The sequence below is a fragment of the Manis pentadactyla genome, chromosome 15 (genome assembly GCF_030020395.1).
Source record: "Manis pentadactyla isolate mManPen7 chromosome 15, mManPen7.hap1, whole genome shotgun sequence".
In the NCBI taxonomy this organism is placed as follows: Eukaryota; Metazoa; Chordata; class Mammalia; order Pholidota; family Manidae; genus Manis; species Manis pentadactyla.
This window is the reverse complement of record NC_080033.1, coordinates 3,050,752-3,066,983: the sequence shown is the minus strand read 5'-3', so window position 1 is coordinate 3,066,983 and position 16,232 is coordinate 3,050,752. Positions and strand designations below refer to the sequence as shown.

Genomic DNA, 16,232 nt, shown 5'->3' with positions numbered 1-16,232 from the left:
GTGTTCTATTTTTTTCTCTTTTATTTACTATACAGATCAGTGCTTCTCAGTATGCAGAGCCAGAACCAGCAGCATCCAATCTGGAGAAGTGTTAGAAAGGCAGATTCTCAGGCCCCAGCCCAGACCTACAGAGTCAGCAACTCTGCAGGTGGGGCTTAGAAAGCCAAGTTTTAACAAGCCTTCCAGAAGATTCTCATGCAGCTCAGGGTGAGAACCACTGATGCAGATCACCCTTAATGGCACCACTCTACTCCACGTGATTTAGGCGCTAAAGCCCCATGATGCTCAGAATACCTTAACATCAGGTGTTTTATTTAAAACCACGGTAGGGCCTGATTATTAGTATGTATTTTGCAAGTTCCCTGTGTTATTTTAATGTGTGGCTCATGCTGAGATCCAGCACTCTGTACAGTTTTCCTTCCTCTAATTTGGTTGATAATGGCATTGTGACAATCCTCTTGTCCTAGTTGAGGTCGACATCAAAGCCCGTGGTTTAGTATGTGGGATCCTGCAGATCAGGGCATGACTAACACAGTCTTCTGGGAGTCAGAGATGCAGGAAGAGGAAACACCCACCCCCACTCTCCCTATGGTCAGGTCTGAAGCTCTAGATGCTTCAAGTTCAGCACCTTAGCCACTGCCCCATAATGCGGGACCAGAAGGGGTCTGGAGGCTAACAGGAGAGAAGGAAGGGGAGCCATCTCTTACTGCCTAGTTACTCTTTGTCAAGCACTCCCGCCATTGTATTCCCATCAAGATGTAGACCCAGGAAGTATTCCCATCAGAAGCGTAGTCCAGAAAGATGAGATGAACTTACTCAAGGTCATCCTGCTAATTCCCAGTAACTGGAACAGACTCAGAAAGGTTAAGTACTTAGCAACCCAAAGTGATGGGATTTAAACCCAAGCCTCCTTGTCAGTAAGCTAAGTTCTTTGTTCTTGACCCCCAAAACTGGCCAATGGGGATGCGGCCCATCAGAGGTTGCAGAGCCAGCTGACGCTCCTGGTTCCCATCCTTGACCGAGTCCTGGAGCTGCCACCCAACCCGGCTGAGCTTCAGATTCCTCTTCTTTAATCGGGGATGATGTCTACTTCACAAGGGCAGGTGTGGGACAAAGGAGGCAACATGTAGTGTGAGTCACCAGGGCTTTCTTCCCCGTTGCTCCCCAATGCCACCTCTTCCGGGAAGCCTTCCTGGAGATCCTCAAAAGACTAACTATCTCCAGCTTTGCCCCCAAACTCACACGCAGCATTTCTCAGCCACCTTCATCTCTGTGCTGTGACTCTCGTCTCCCCCCTTTTCTCTTCCCCTCTCCTTTCTCTTCCTCTCCCACTCCTCTCTGTTTAAAAACCTCTTCCTTTTGTATCTCCCCCTAGGCATTCAGTTCCTTAAGGGGGAACCACATCTTATTCCCTTCTGTATCCAAAGTATTGGGCCCACTGCAAAGACCTCAGTTACTGTGTTGAGTGGAGGAAACAGCAGAAAAGACAAAAGCTTGGGGAACAAAGAGCAAAGTGGTCAAAGAGGACCCCTGAGGTCAGAGGGTGATCGAGGGCTGGGACCAGGGATGTGTGCTGGGTAGAGAAGGGATGGCTCAGGAGGGAGGTCGGACTGCTACCATTTCAGCCCTTCGCACCTTGAGTTGCTCATCCGAACGGGAAGAGCTGGAGCACCGCATCTCTCAGAGCCAGACACGCGGCAGCTCAGCACGTGGGAAGAGAAGAGGGGCCCCAAGGAAACTGAGTGTGATTAATAGAGGAAAAAGCTGTATATATGTAATATGTACATCTTCATGAATCTAAAGATAAGTATACTCCCATCACTGCAAACAGTACTATCAACTGAACCACCATCACCTCTAAATGTCCTCCTTCCCCCCGTTTTGTGATAGCATTTAACATACAATCGACCCACTTCACAAATGTTTCAGCAGTCAGTGCAGCAGTGCTAACTAAAGCCTGGGGTGCAGAGTCTGTAGGACTTACTCATCTCCTACAACGGAAACCATGTGCCCTTGACCAGCACGTGCCCGATTCCATCTCCTCGCAGCCCCTGGTGACCATCATTCTACTTTCCCTCTATGAGTTTGAATATTTTAGATTCCTGGTGTAAGTAGGATCATGTAAGATGTGTTTTCTGTGTCTGGCTTATTTCAGTTCATATAATGCCCTCCAGGTTCACCCATGTGGCAGCAAAGGGCAGGGCAGAACTTCCTTCTTTTTTCAGGCTGAATGACAGCCCACTGTATTTCTGTACCAGTTTTGTTCTGTTCATCCATTCATCTGCTGATGGACATTTAAGTGGTTCCTATGTCTTTGCTTTTGTAAACAGTGCTGCAGTGAACTTAGGAGCATCCGCATCTCCTCCGTGTTCTTATTTGAACTCTTCTGGATGGATACCCAGAAGTAGGGTGCTGGATCATACGGCATTTAGTTCTTGGAGGCGAGGCACCTCCCTACTGTTTTCCATAAGGGTTGTACCAACTTACATTCTCAGCAATAGTACATAAGGGTTCTCTTTTCTCCACATCCTCACCAACACTTTCTTTTTAAATCATGGCCATCCTAATAGGCGTAAGGTGATTTTGATTTGCATTTCCCTGATGATTAGTGACGTTGAGCACCTTCTGAATCAGGCAAACCAGAATTTGACACCTTGCTATACCACTGACAGGCTGTGTGACTTTGGGAAGATAGGTCATCTCTCTCTGAGCCTCAGTGGTCTCATCTATACAATGGCAAATGGGCTGACTGTGCCAAGTGCTGGTTAGTATGGACGAGAGTACATGCCAGGCACAGAGAAGATGCTCAGTAACGGTCAGGGCCCTTCCGCTCTTACACTAGACAGTGCACATGCAATGCTAAGATCTTCAGCCTACTGGGGTTCCAGGCTAAGCAGCTTATTTTCTCAGGCCCTCTGGGATTTAGGATTGTCAACTGCAGGACAGGGAGCTGGGTGGAAGGGTTTGATTTATGGCCACCCTCCCCAGCCACCTACCTCCTGGCTGGCACAGCTGTGAGCCCTGGCAACTGGAGTGTAGCCATCTGTATTATAAATTTTTAAATTTTTCTTTGTATTATATGGTGTTTTGCCATCTTAAAAATCCTTTCTGGCTGGGGAGAGGCTGTCTCTCCCTGGGCAAGCCAATTCCTAGAAATAACAAAGGGCTCCACTGGGATCATGTCTTTGATATGCTAACAAACCGAATCCAGAGCCAGACCTCCTCTATCTAGTCCATACTGGGCAGGAAGCGGTATTCCTCTGCCTTCATTAACCCAGGGCTAGACACCAGGCAAGCAGAGACCACCCCTATAGCCCAAACCCCTCTGAAATATTCATGCTGGCCAGTCCTAAGCTCCCCACCCTGCCCAGCCCTGCTGCCTTCTGCAGAAACCCCAGGAAAGGCCAAGGCCTAAGTGCCTCTCCAGCACCTGTCTTCAGCCGCCTGATCGCCCTACTGACTTTCCCCCAGGGCCCTGCTCATGTTGGCCCTCCTGTCTCCAGGAGCTGTGAGCATCACATGCTTGGTTTTCCTGAGCCTTTCCTGCTGTCCCCTTGCGGCTGCATCTGACTGACCTGCTCCTAAAAGAATATGGAAGCGCATCCGTCTCTTGCCCCAGTGCTTGGGCAGTTTTGTGCAACGTACAGCTTGCCCCAATGCACAGGGCAGCTCCACTAACCAACCCTCTTGGGGTCATAACGAGTCACGGGTCTCTCATCAGTACCACTTCCCAGCTGATAGAGACCGTGGGTGGCCACAGGACAACCCATAGCCCACAGCCTTCCACCCATCAACCGTGCGGCTGGAATCCCAGCGAGGGAGCCAGTCCAGCCCACCGGAGGGCAAAGACTTCTTCACAGGGCTCTCGATCCTGGGGGGGAAGAGCCACTTCCAGGCTGGCTGCCTTCCATGCGGTGCATCTGGATACATTTCCTGGATGATTACATTTGGAGAGTGGGACGCCGGATCCACATTTCCAGCCACACTACAATTTGTGCCCACAGTTTAGAGCATCATTTTCACCAAATACTTGTTAGGTAAATCATACAATCTATTGTCTACATTGGGAAACTGTGTGAGTACAGGGGGATGCCTTTAGTAACTTTGCCCACTCAACAGGCAGAACCTGGAAGTGACTGCAGCAAACCGGGTCACCCTACCTGTGAGGGTGTGGCCATCCTAATAATAAGCAAGGAAAGGAATTCACAGGGTGGCCAGAGATGAGAGCAAAGGCATAGGCGTCCATTAGGCTAGGATTTGGGTCCCTGGATCTTGGTTCATGCATCCCTTCAGGGGCTGTGGTCCATTTATTCTGAACTGACAGCCTCACCTCTAACTTTGGGATAATACCACCTGCCCGACAGGATTGTCATGAGTGTGAAGTTGACCCATATGGAGAAAGCTCTGCACAGGATGAGCACACAGTGGGGACGTAGGGAGTATGTGCAGGCTTCCCTGCTCCTGCCTCTCCCCGTCTGGACACTGCCTGCTCCCTAAGCACAGGGGTTTGTGAATCCAACATGTGACAGTTCCCGGAAAGGAAGGACGGGCCCTGGCTCCAGGTTTCAAACCTTTTTGCCTTTTTCTGAGTGTCCCTGTTAGGTGAAGGCGCTTTATCAGCCAGGCCTCTCGACAGGACCACGAGCCTGACCTTGGTGTTGGTGTCCCCCGTATGATCAACACCTTCACCGGCAAGCACCCGCCCTGGGCATGGAACGGTGGAGCTCCCAAAGCGCTGCTGTCCCCTGCCAGCCCTCAGAGACCAGACGCCCGGACTCGGTGACTGCAAATCCTCCAAGGATGTTCCAAACCGGGCGGGGCCGAGCCCCTCACAGCCGGAAGGTGGCATCCAGTGCTCCCAGGTGGGAGCACGCTGCTATTCCGCCCTGGAGGGGAGGGAAGGGCAGCGGCCGGGCCTCCAGCTGGGGCTTCCCATGCGATCCTTAGTCCTGTCCCCCGACCTTGTCTACGGCTCCCTCCTCAGACCTGCTGTCTTTAAAGAGCAGCTCACCGCCCAAAGCTTCGTCCTGACATTTCATAGGAACAACTAACTTTAAAGTAAACAGAATTGCCTTGTAAATGTAACAAGTGTACAATTATTTCACTGTTAATACCATTTATCAAGTCATCTCCTCTACTTAAACAGTGACAGCACCAGGGCTAATGCTGTCTTTAATCACCTCTTTATCTGAGTACCCCCGCCCCCTGCTGCTGCGTACCACCAGGCATAGAGGAGTTGTTCATGAAATGTGGGATAGAATGGATGAAAATCTCTTTGCATTTCTTTCTTCAATGACACATCTCAGGAGTCAACACCCCATTCCTTTCATGGTATCCTTTTCACTGTCCCATAAATTGCATGTTCATTGTTCCATTCAGAGAAACCTTACGTGCCACACACATTAACCAGTGTGCCCTGTGCACATTCACTTGGAGCCACACATGGTGCTAGGCTCTAGCAATACTAAGCGGCAGGTTCTGAACATGGGTTACCTGAGGTGTACCCCGACCGCACTTACTGGCATCTGGATTGGGCAAGTCAGGTGAGCATTCAGAATGTCAGCTGTCACACACACGTGGTCATGGTGCCCTCCTCAAGGTGGGAGGAAAGCACGTGACGCTAAAAGGGCTGAGCACCCTGCCTGGTACCAGCAAATACTAATGATGAAGGACTTCAAGTTCTCTTCTGTGTCTCCCACAAGATCCCCAACCAGGCAGTCACACCTGGTGGGACAAGAAGGGAGACACAGGAGGAGCTTGGGAAGCATCAATGCGGAGACGCGACACCTAAAAGCATTCCATGGGTCACACCCTCCAACCTCCTGCCTGGGGGAGGAGGCCTGACTCGGCTCCCCCCGGCATAGTTCCAGGACAAAAGCTGATGAGACGGAGATGGCCAACTAATTGCCTCCCAAGTCGGCTCATTCTGTTTTGTCGGGAAACTCTAATTGTGTCGAAGGTCTTATTTGTATTGTGCTACGTACGGCCTCCCTGTAGAGTTTGCTCCTAGGAGGCATAGCACTCAAAACAATAGGCTCATGGGTCCCGTACCCTTATACTTGCTCTGCATCCCAAATCTTTTTCCCAGCCTGACCATGTTGAACCCCTTCAACTCCTCTTTCTGGCAAATGGACCTATGTCCAGTGGGCAATGGCAGGTCGAGGGAAAATCCCCTTAAATGTGGCAGGGTGAGAGCACCTCCCACTACCCAAGCATGAGTGGCACTAGTTGTTCCTGTGTTTGCAGCCTGCTTTCTTATGACAGAGTTTTGGAGTAGCGGCTGAATAGATCAAAAGGACCGGAATAACACTAAAAAAGCAGGGAGGATTACACTGCTACGCACAACCACAGTCATCCCTTGGCTTTGCCAATTGATTTTGGAACTCCTTAGTGGCCTGACCGGGCTCTCTTCTCACGTATGCACAAGATAAATTTCTTGCATGGCCCAGTAAATAGGTGACCTTCCTTAGACAACAAGCTTCTCCCGTTACTCACAGCAAGGTGTGTTGCCTGCTACCGTGCATTCTAGAGCTCTCTCATGTCCCCACGGGCAGGCAGGATGTGTCTCCTCAGTTATAGCAAAAGTCAAGTGTACCCACGGGTCAGTTATTGCCAAGCTTTTGAGGAACACGCTGGAACAGTATTAAGGCCACCCAGCTGGGGGACCATAGGTTTATGTGTCAGGAGCGTGGGGGGCAGAGGGAGGGGTGGGTGGCTTGGCTTTTGTCTGCCTTCCTCCTCCCACACGCCCACTGCTTTTGGCCCCTACGTTATTTATAGGTCATAATTAACGCAAGAGCTAAAGGTGAGCCGCTCACAGTTCCAGAGTGTCCTGCCGCTTCCTCATTCCCAAAGGGCTCTTGTCAGGACGGAAGCTATTATTTCCCCAAGCACGGCGCAAACTGAGCATATTAGTAAACTCTCCTGATACATGAGAGAATGAAATGCCACATTTTACAGGGGAAGGATCTATTCTGATCTCTACCGAGCTCTTTTAAAAAGTATTATTATGAAAGCAACACATGTTCATGCCAACTGTAAAGAGTGAAGTTGGACACCTGCTCTCTTACAACACTAAACTCTGTTTTCTACCTTTATCTCGTATCTACCTACCACTTCAGCATTTTATTAAAAATAATAATAATAGAGAAATGTGGTATCCACATATAAATCAAATTTAAAAATCAAATGAATATTCATATTTGAACTGACTGTGTATAGTTCATAATGCATGAACAAAACCAAAAGCTTCTGTGATGACTGCCCTTGCACTGTTCACCATGTAACTTATTCACTATGTAAGAATTTGTTCTCCGTGTAAGAATTTGTTCGTTATGCATCAGAAGATTGGAGACTGACGAAAATTAGGCTTGGGGTGGATTAATGATTGTGCATTGAGTATTGACCCCCCTATACAGAAATTTATTGTTGTTAACAACTATTTGATCAATAAATATGAGAGACGCCCTCACAAAATATATATATATATATATATATAAACACACTTCCAATTGTAAAATAAATAAGTAACCGGGATGTAATGTATAGCATAAGGAATATAGTCAAAATATTGTAACCCCTTGGTATGGTGATACCTGGTACCTAGAATTATCATGTATATAAATGTTGAATCACTGTGTTGTACACCTGAAACTAATGTAATGTAATACTGTTGTCAACTACCCTTCAATAATTAAAAAAAAAAAAAAAAAAAAAGAGTGAAGTTGGAAAATACAGAAAACTGTGTCAAAAGTAATGCCACATCTCATAGACAAGGACCCTACGTAACTTGGCTTATTTTCTTCCAGCAGTTTTCCAACACGAATATATCAATATTTGGTTGTTCAGAGATTTGGAATCACACTGAGTATATCCTTGATTTTTTTTCTTTCTAAGCTTATATCGTGAGCATTTGTGCAGATCATGAAAAATTCTTAAACATCATCATTTAGAATGGCTGGGGAATATTCTATTGTGTGGATATACAACAATTCCTTTTAACCAATTCCTGCCTTCTAGAAAATCATACTGCTGTACTATCATAAGCCATATTTCAGTGAACATCTTTGTACTTTTGTATCTTTGTAAGCTTCAGAAGGCAGTGCCTAAATCCATTTTATCTCCTACTGGGTACTTTGTGTCTGGCACATTGTTGAACAAACTGCAGATGCGCAGTGTTTGAACACAGATTGGCTCCCTGCTTGACTAACTCCCTGATTATTTCTTTACAGTCTTACCAGTAGATAGGATTGGATCATATATTTTATATGGCCCCCCCACCAGTGTGAGGTCAGATGGCTTACTACGGTTGTAAAGAGAAGATGTGGGGAGCAAAGCAGGAATTCCAGACTCGTCCAAGAGTGATAAAGTAAAGCCTGCGGAGGACCGTCTGTTTCTGCTTTGAAGAATACTTTTTGGATTTGGGAAATCAAACACGGCCACTAACTTAATGGCTTGCAAGCTACTTTAAGTAATGGAATTGTGTCTACCTGTAGTTCACATTTTGATGATAACATACTCATTTATTAATTCCACATACGTAATAAATGTACTCTCCTGTATGTAATTAAGAACCTCATTATCATTACACAGATGCTGTCTGCCTGGAACAGGTGAAGTTCATCAATTTAAATGGACCAAACGATTGGCAAACACCCACTCCTTCCGGGACTCTGCTCTGTGTGCTGGAAGCACAGACACGTCTAAGACCCACTGTGACCTCTAGAAGATCCGTCTGGATGAGAAGACCTGGATGTGGGTGACTGTAGCTTGCTAGTGCCTGGCATATGGAGAAGGTAGTTAACACGTATCTGTTAGATGGATGGGTGGACGGATGGATGGATGGATGGGTGGGTGGATGGATGGATGGATGGGTGGATGGGTGGATGAAGTCTGGTGAAGTCATTGTTTATCAGTAAAACAATGTCAAACATGTAGAGATGAGAAAGCAGGGAAGGCTTCCAAGGGAAAGTAGCATTTAAATGATGAATAGGAGTTGCCAGGCAGAAAAATAAGGGAATCTAGCAAAGGCTGTCAGGTTGCAAAGTATGTGGCCGCAAGGGGAGATGACAGACAGGCATGGCTGGAGCTGAAAGGGTTGGCAGAGAGATGGTGGGGAAAGGTGATTGAGTTCACCTTTGGCTGATCACGAAGGACTTGTTCAAAGGGTTTTGGTTTCCCCAAAAGCAGACCCTAAGATGAAGATTTGTGTGCAGGTGGTTTATGTGGGACTTGATCCTGCAAGTAAGGTGAAGCAGTGGTAGTGAGACAGGCAAGGGAGGAGAGCCTATAAAATGTGTTACCCTGTGCCCAGCGGAGCTCAGCTCTGGTGGGGACCCCCTGAGAGATCACGCAGACCACACTTCCCAGTTCTTCCCCCACAGCCGGTGGCTGCCCCCGACTCCCGTCCCTCACCTGTTGACAGGTGCTCCTGGACGTTCTAACTCCTGCACATTTCCAGCCTGCCCCAAGCAAGGGCCAAGCTGCAAACCAGAAATGACCTTGGGCAGAGAGCTGAAGGAATCTGCAGGCAGGGACCGGGCCTGTGCACTGGCCTCGGGGTGAGGGTAGGGGTGGGCATCCAGGGTGTCAGCCTCAAAGCCTGGCTATCTCAGTGACAGGCTAGATCTCAGCAAGCCCACTCTGTGATGAGACAAGGAGGACAGTCCTCTTCCAGTGCCTCCATGCCATCAGCAGTCCCTGCTCGGGGTGTTTGCTCTTTCACAGCCTGCAATGGGCTTTCTTGCTTTTCACAGAACTGCCTCCTTGTCTCCGCTTAAATGTCACCCACTCAGTGCGTCTTTCTCCCTGTTTATTCTCTATGATAGCATGTTGATCCTTTCCATATGCATATATAATATATACACATATACATATGCATGTTTGTGCATATATTATTTATACATAGACAAATATATGGACATATGAACCTACACTGATTATTTGGCTATATGCCTATCTCCTTTATTTGCCACTGCATTATAGACACCTAGCATGCTGCCTGGCACATAGTAAGTGCCTGCTGGGCGAATGAATAGGGCCCATCACCAGCCTCATGTACTTTATGGCAGAGGAAGGCCGTCTTCCACTGTCCCCCCTCCATAGCACCAGACTTCAAGTTCCTGTCATCTCTCCATGCTGTGGCTGAGGAACAACCCTGAGCAGCAGGCGCCTGGCCCTGGAAATGGGAGTCCTGGTCTTGGTGTTGAACTTGGAGCCTGTTTCTCATCACAGGAATTCTAGAGAGCAGGGCCTCACTTTCTTTGAGGCTTAAGGTACGTGCTGTCCTTAATGCATTCCTGATGGGATGCATCTCCTAATCACCTCCAATCCAGGATTTCAGCCCCACTAATCTAAGTGATCCCCCAGAAGGGTTACACCTTTTTTGTGGGAGATCTTGGGAGTCCCTGGGAAGTAAGAATTGACAGATAAAATCCACGTCTGCTTATCTGGCAGCCGTCCTGGGCCTGACCTTCTGATAGAGACAGGAAGTAGAGGGGTAACAAGCCCACCCCTCTCAGCCAGCATGGGGCATACCCACCACCTTGCCCGCCCTACGGCTTTCCCCCTGCCCTCCTGCTGCTCAGCCGGCTTCTCAGAAGCCAAGATGACACTACAGGCCATCAAAAAAGGCAGCTTGCAGCAAGGCCACTCTGACGCTCCAAAAACAGGAGAGCAGCAGAAGCGATGAGCAGGATGGGTTGGGCCTCTCCCTGCTGTCTCCCTCCACGCTTCCTGACCTGCCTTAGCGGTTTAAGACAGGCTTTGTGGAAGAGCCCTCTGGGGGTGGAAGGCCTCCGTCTTGGCCAACTATGCAGCTGTGGATAACGGCCTTCCCCTCAGCAAGCCTCAGTTTCCTCAGTCTCACCATGGGGTGATGATAACAGTATATACCTCACAGGGTTGTTGTGAGCGTACAGAAAGAATGAGTGCAAGGCACTTGGCATCATGCTTGTAGAAAAATTAAGCAAAAACCAATTCCCATGCTTCATTTTACACATATATAATATTCATAAAATCCACAAAATTTGAAAAATTGTCAATTGACAATGAAAACAACTTAACTGCTACTAGGTATTACCTTGGGTCCCATTCATCCATCAGCTTATCCTTTCAAAGAGTTATGAATAAAATTCAGTGAGTGGAGCTGGAGGAGGGAGAGGGGAGGGTGGTTCAGCCGGCCTCCCAGGTGGGCCGGGGTCCGCGTGCCTTACCCGCGCCCACCTCTCGCCCTGCCGTCACCTAACCCATCCCCGCAGCCCCATGCTCTCCTTGGGCTGCTGCGCGTTTTTCTTGGCAACCTAGAAAACTCCTGCTTATCCATAAGAATTCTGCTGACAGACTATCGCTCCCCATAAAGAATTCATCATTCTTTCCCCCAAATTATTTTCATTGCTTCTAATAGTGTGGACTTCACACTCTGCTTCACATATTCTCAGTTATAAGTCAGTTACTTATCTGACTCCTACCGAGAACTAGGCGTCCTCCCATCAACACCCTGGGTGGTCAAGTGGAAAGAGAACAGGTTTTGGCATCAGCCAGATGAGGGTATGAGTCCTAGTTCTCTATACTTGTCTCTAATACTTGTACGCTGAGCACGCTCAGATCATAAATACCAGCAATTCAAATGGCTTGCTTGCTGTTTGTAGATTCACTGGCACTGAAATCTATTTCTTTGCAGAGGGATATTTAGCTTTTATTTTATCTTTACTCATGGTCAAAAGACAATAGCGACTTTGCTAACATGATTGAAGATATTCCTCTCAAAGAATTTCTAAAGCTTGCATGTCTTTTTGCCTTCATGTTTCTGTGTGTGAGCTGGTCTCCTTGGAAAGCCAAGACAGCGATGTGCTTTATACCAAGCAGTGGTTCGATAGTTATAGAAATTCAAGATTGAAAAAATCAATGTTAACAAAACATCCAGTGAAAACATCTTCAAGATAGACCCAGCCAGAAGAATTCATCTCTGAGTTCATCAAACCACAGAATCACCAACACTGAGAAGCTCTCAAACCCTACTAGATGGTGTTATCAGGACATTCTCTTTTTAATCTTTGTGCCCATAGTATGTACTCAATAAATACTTGATGAATTCACGAATAATCCCTCTCACTCTCAGAAAGACTAGGATTCTTCTCCAACGCCAATAGACCATGATGAGAACTCAGTGCTTGCCTCTGGCAGGCATACAACATGTGCTGAATAACTGGCACTGACGTACATCCAAACCATGGAAGAAATTTCTGCCATCCCTGAACTGCACAGAGGTGATTTTTATTTCCATTATTTTTCCCCTAGTCAAAGACACATGTGACAGGTGACATTCGCCTCTGCACTCACTCTCGTCGGGGTACTTGGGTTTATGTGTAATTCCTAGTGTGCTTGTACAGTCTCCAGTCACCTCTCTCCCACTCAAGAAAATATAACAGAACACATGAATAATGATGTCAGTAATATGGGAACTAACTCAAATCCATGGCAATTTATTGAAAAAGTAGATCATCCGCCATTCTGGTATTTCAGGTAGTATTTACAGTACATGAGTGATGAGGCGTCTCACAATGACTGGCATGACAGTTCATCGGAGCACCAGGACTTAGAGCCCTTCTCCATAGAAACCACCTGTGACACCCACTGAGCCCCCACGTGCCATCTTGGAGTCCTTCCCAAACTCCGGAGAAACCAGCGCTAGGCTCACCCTGCCTCCAATACAGTCACCTATAGGAGCCCCGCCATCCACGTGGCCTTCACCAGAGCAGTACAGCTCATCCGTACTGACGGACATGCCACCCAGGAATCTCATCGGCAGCTGCTGCTCCACTCTCACTGCTACGACTTCCAGGAAGACGACTCACACGCACAGGCACCACCAACTTACCACACCGCCGCCAGCCGAGTGCACGAGCACGCACGTCCCCTCCCGGAGGCGGGCAACTTCGAAGAGCATCTTGTAGGCTGTGATCAAGATCATGGGGAACGCAGCAGCCTCAGAGAAGCTCATGACATCTGGGATCTTGTAGACAAACTCCACTGGCGTGCAGACCACCTCTTCCCAGGCATCGTAATTGACGAATGCCATGACATGGTCCCCAATCTGGGCATGGGAAGCACAAGGTCAATGGAGGTTTCTTAATCTGTTTAGAGGAATTTCTCAAATACTCTTTAAGAATCTGATGAAACATATAGATTCCATCCCAGAAAAAACAAAACAAAACATTGAAACCCTCAAATATGCACACCTTTACCTGCCCTGAACTGCAAGGCATGGGTGGGTACGCTGAAGCCCATCTAGGAAAACTTCTCAGGGGCCATGGAGGCCAGGTTCTCTACCCTCTTCTTGAGCATAAACAGACAACATGCATGGGCAAGGCCAGGAGTCACCTACTCTCCTCTGTCCCCCGCCACCCTGGGAGCTTCCCTGCCAGGCTCACTCACTGTATTATTTACATCAAAGGTTAGCACTGGGTTACTACTAATTGCAGGGGACGTGACACATGGTGCATCGGAAGAGCCATGTAAACCTAAGGGCAGGAGACTGAACCAGAGTAACCAGGTTAGGGCAAAAATAGGAGCATGCCACCAGGTGTGAGCAACAACATTTTAACATGTTTTGGATACATATTACATGGTAGGCATTGTCTAAGGGTGTCACATGTTCAGACTCATGTAATCCTTACAGAACCCCTCTGAAGGCATGGCTGAATACTTTTTATCAGTATTTTAGATAGCCAGACACCATGCAAAAAGAAAGAACAGTCTTCCCTTTAAAGTGGTTATGATGGTCTGCTAAGTATTTTCCTAACAGATCACTATTAAAGGGAAATACAAACCCAAGAACTGTTACCAATAGCTTGTATGAGCTGCCGAGTGCCAGTTAAATTGAACCGTTCTGCTATTTGAAGTTAATTGCATGTGCTACGACTTTCAAATGCAATCTTCAAATTGCTGTGGTCATAGTGAGTTCTCCATAAATTAATGGCTTTCCTGTATGTGTGTTTTAGTTTATGTATATTTTTACAATTGACTCTCCTGTTCTATTTTCCTTTTAGCTTAGCATTTCTCTCTACCCCTACTCAACAAACAACAACAGAAGCCTCCTATGAGATGAATCCCACAAGAGTCCCGGTTTACCGATGGATGACTATAGATTTCACAGACAGTTAAAAGGAGGCAAAGAGAGATTACAGCACATGCTCCAAGTCATGTAGCTAAAGAGTAGCTGGGCCAGGATTTGAAACTAGGCAGGCTGATTCCAAATAAAAATAATTAATTCATGACACCTGAGATAAGTGCTGCCAAGAAGACAGAGTTATATAAGGATGTACAAAAGGGGATCCTACCCAGTCTGGAAATACTAGTTTAAGTGTTCATATCTCAGTTTCCTCAACTCTAAAATGGGAATAATATTAGGAAAGGGTCTTTATGAAGATTAAATAACATAATATGCATGCAGTGCATGTCGCACCGTTGCATGTAAAAGGAGGAGAGAGCAATCAGTGTTACTCTTAAAGTGAACAGTTTGGTTTCTGATCTCATGGAGTTCACAATTTACTGATCAAAAGCTAAATACAGACCCACTATATTTCATGAAGCAGAAGGAATAGCTAATTAATGAAAGAACTGATGGGAAGGAGAGGCTGTGCTCCTGGCACAATGAGTGTCCCAATTCCTGGAAAGGTTAAAGACCAAATGATGACTGTCAGGAATATCATCTTAGAGGATATTTAAGACCAGAGGATAACTGAGGTCTGACCCTGACATCCTCTGCTGCACAGGATCATGAAAACCCCAAGATGCGTGACAGCACAGAGGAGCCGACTGCCTCCGGAGCTGCCGCACCTGGTCTCTTGTTCAGCTTTGCGCCATCTCTAACATTTCATTATCAAAATGGCAAAAGTGGCTAAGCCACAGCATCGGCCCCAGGCTGAGTCCAGGAGGAGGCAACTTAAAAAAATACATATCCAACTTCACCTCATTATTTGATTCTTTTAAGAAACAGAAATGAGTTCTGGGTGACTGAGCCCAAATTTTTCTTTTACTGCTGCACCCCTGGCAGCACCTTCTCAAGCCTCCCTTGCAATGGATGAAACCAAGGGAGCTATTTAGGGTTCTGCCACACAGAATCCCACCTCCGGCCTGATGGAAGGTCTTATGTAAAAACTATAGAAGGAAAATTGTATTGATTTTCTTCCAAATCACACCGACTGGAAACCTGTAGATGGCCTCTTGTATTTTATTTGTGCAGCTGAAAGTCATTAGCGGGGAATGGGGTGAAGGGGGGGTTGACAATAAGCAAGCCAGGGCTACTCAGCAGAAGAACCTCGATAAGGGAAAATAGATATGATCAAGTATAGTAAGTCCTCCCTCTAAACCAAGGCCAACAGCATCCTTAATCCACTCTAATGTTCTGCAATAATGGGTTATTTATCCATGCTCAGGATTAACAGAGGAGCTCGCGGTCCTCTGGGACCATGTGGAGGAGTGAAGAACACAGAGTATTTCTGATACACAGCTCTTTCAGGGAGACGGTGCTGCCTCTGATTATATTGCTTACCTGGGGACAGAAAATGTAAACATCTTAGGAAAGGGAAGAAAAAAAGTGCATTTATTTCCTCTTAACATTTTTCTGCTGTTTGACCTGGAAACCACTGACAAAAAGACTGAGGGCATGGGATGAGATTTCCAGACCTTCATCAGAGTGAATTTGGAGCATATAGATATTCCCAGAGTATACTGAAGCTCAGGTGCACGAGGACTGAGACAGCAGTCTAGTCTTGGCTACACTGAATGCCAAGGGCACCCTGGCATTGCACGCTGCAGGGTTTTCTTCCCGGCATCTAATATGGCAGCATTTGCAGGCTGAGAGTAGGGATGAAGATCATGGCATTGCAGGAAGAGTAAAGAGACTGGTGACTTGAATCCACGTCCAACTCTTACTAGCTCCTTTCTGACCTTCTGAACCTCATTACTTGCTGAACCCTCCTGAACCTCATCTCTGAGCGGGTAATAACAGCCTTAACCTTGTAGGGTTATGGTGAGGCTCAAAAAGATAACTTGCCCAATATCTGGTTATGGTGGATTCTCAAATGCTAGCTCCACTCAGCGCTCCCCGGGGAAGCACTTAGTTATAAGCAAGAGCTCTTGGACCTGATTTCTATTGGCTTTTCTCACTCAGAACTGCTGCAATTCTGTGCAATTGATTTGCCCACAGTTTTTATAGACTGGATCCTATT

General features: G+C 47.0%; 1 protein-coding gene and 1 non-coding gene across 2 annotated transcripts in view; one reads left to right on the top strand and one right to left on the bottom strand.

Annotated features, from left to right (window-relative positions):
* LOC130681106 (uncharacterized) overlaps positions 1–16,232 on the bottom strand; it is a gene marked incomplete at its 3' end in the record, with an annotated part of 204,334 nt that overhangs the window by 165,750 nt on the left and 22,352 nt on the right. The window contains exon 4 of the mRNA XM_057493297.1: positions 12,878–13,093. Coding sequence (XP_057349280.1) covers positions 12,878–13,093 — 216 coding nt within the window. The remainder of the gene's footprint in view (positions 1–12,877; positions 13,094–16,232) is intronic.
* LOC130681179 (small nucleolar RNA SNORA15) lies at positions 13,692–13,829 on the top strand. The gene has a single exon (XR_008994234.1). It is a non-coding gene; the product is annotated as a small nucleolar RNA SNORA15 (small nucleolar RNA).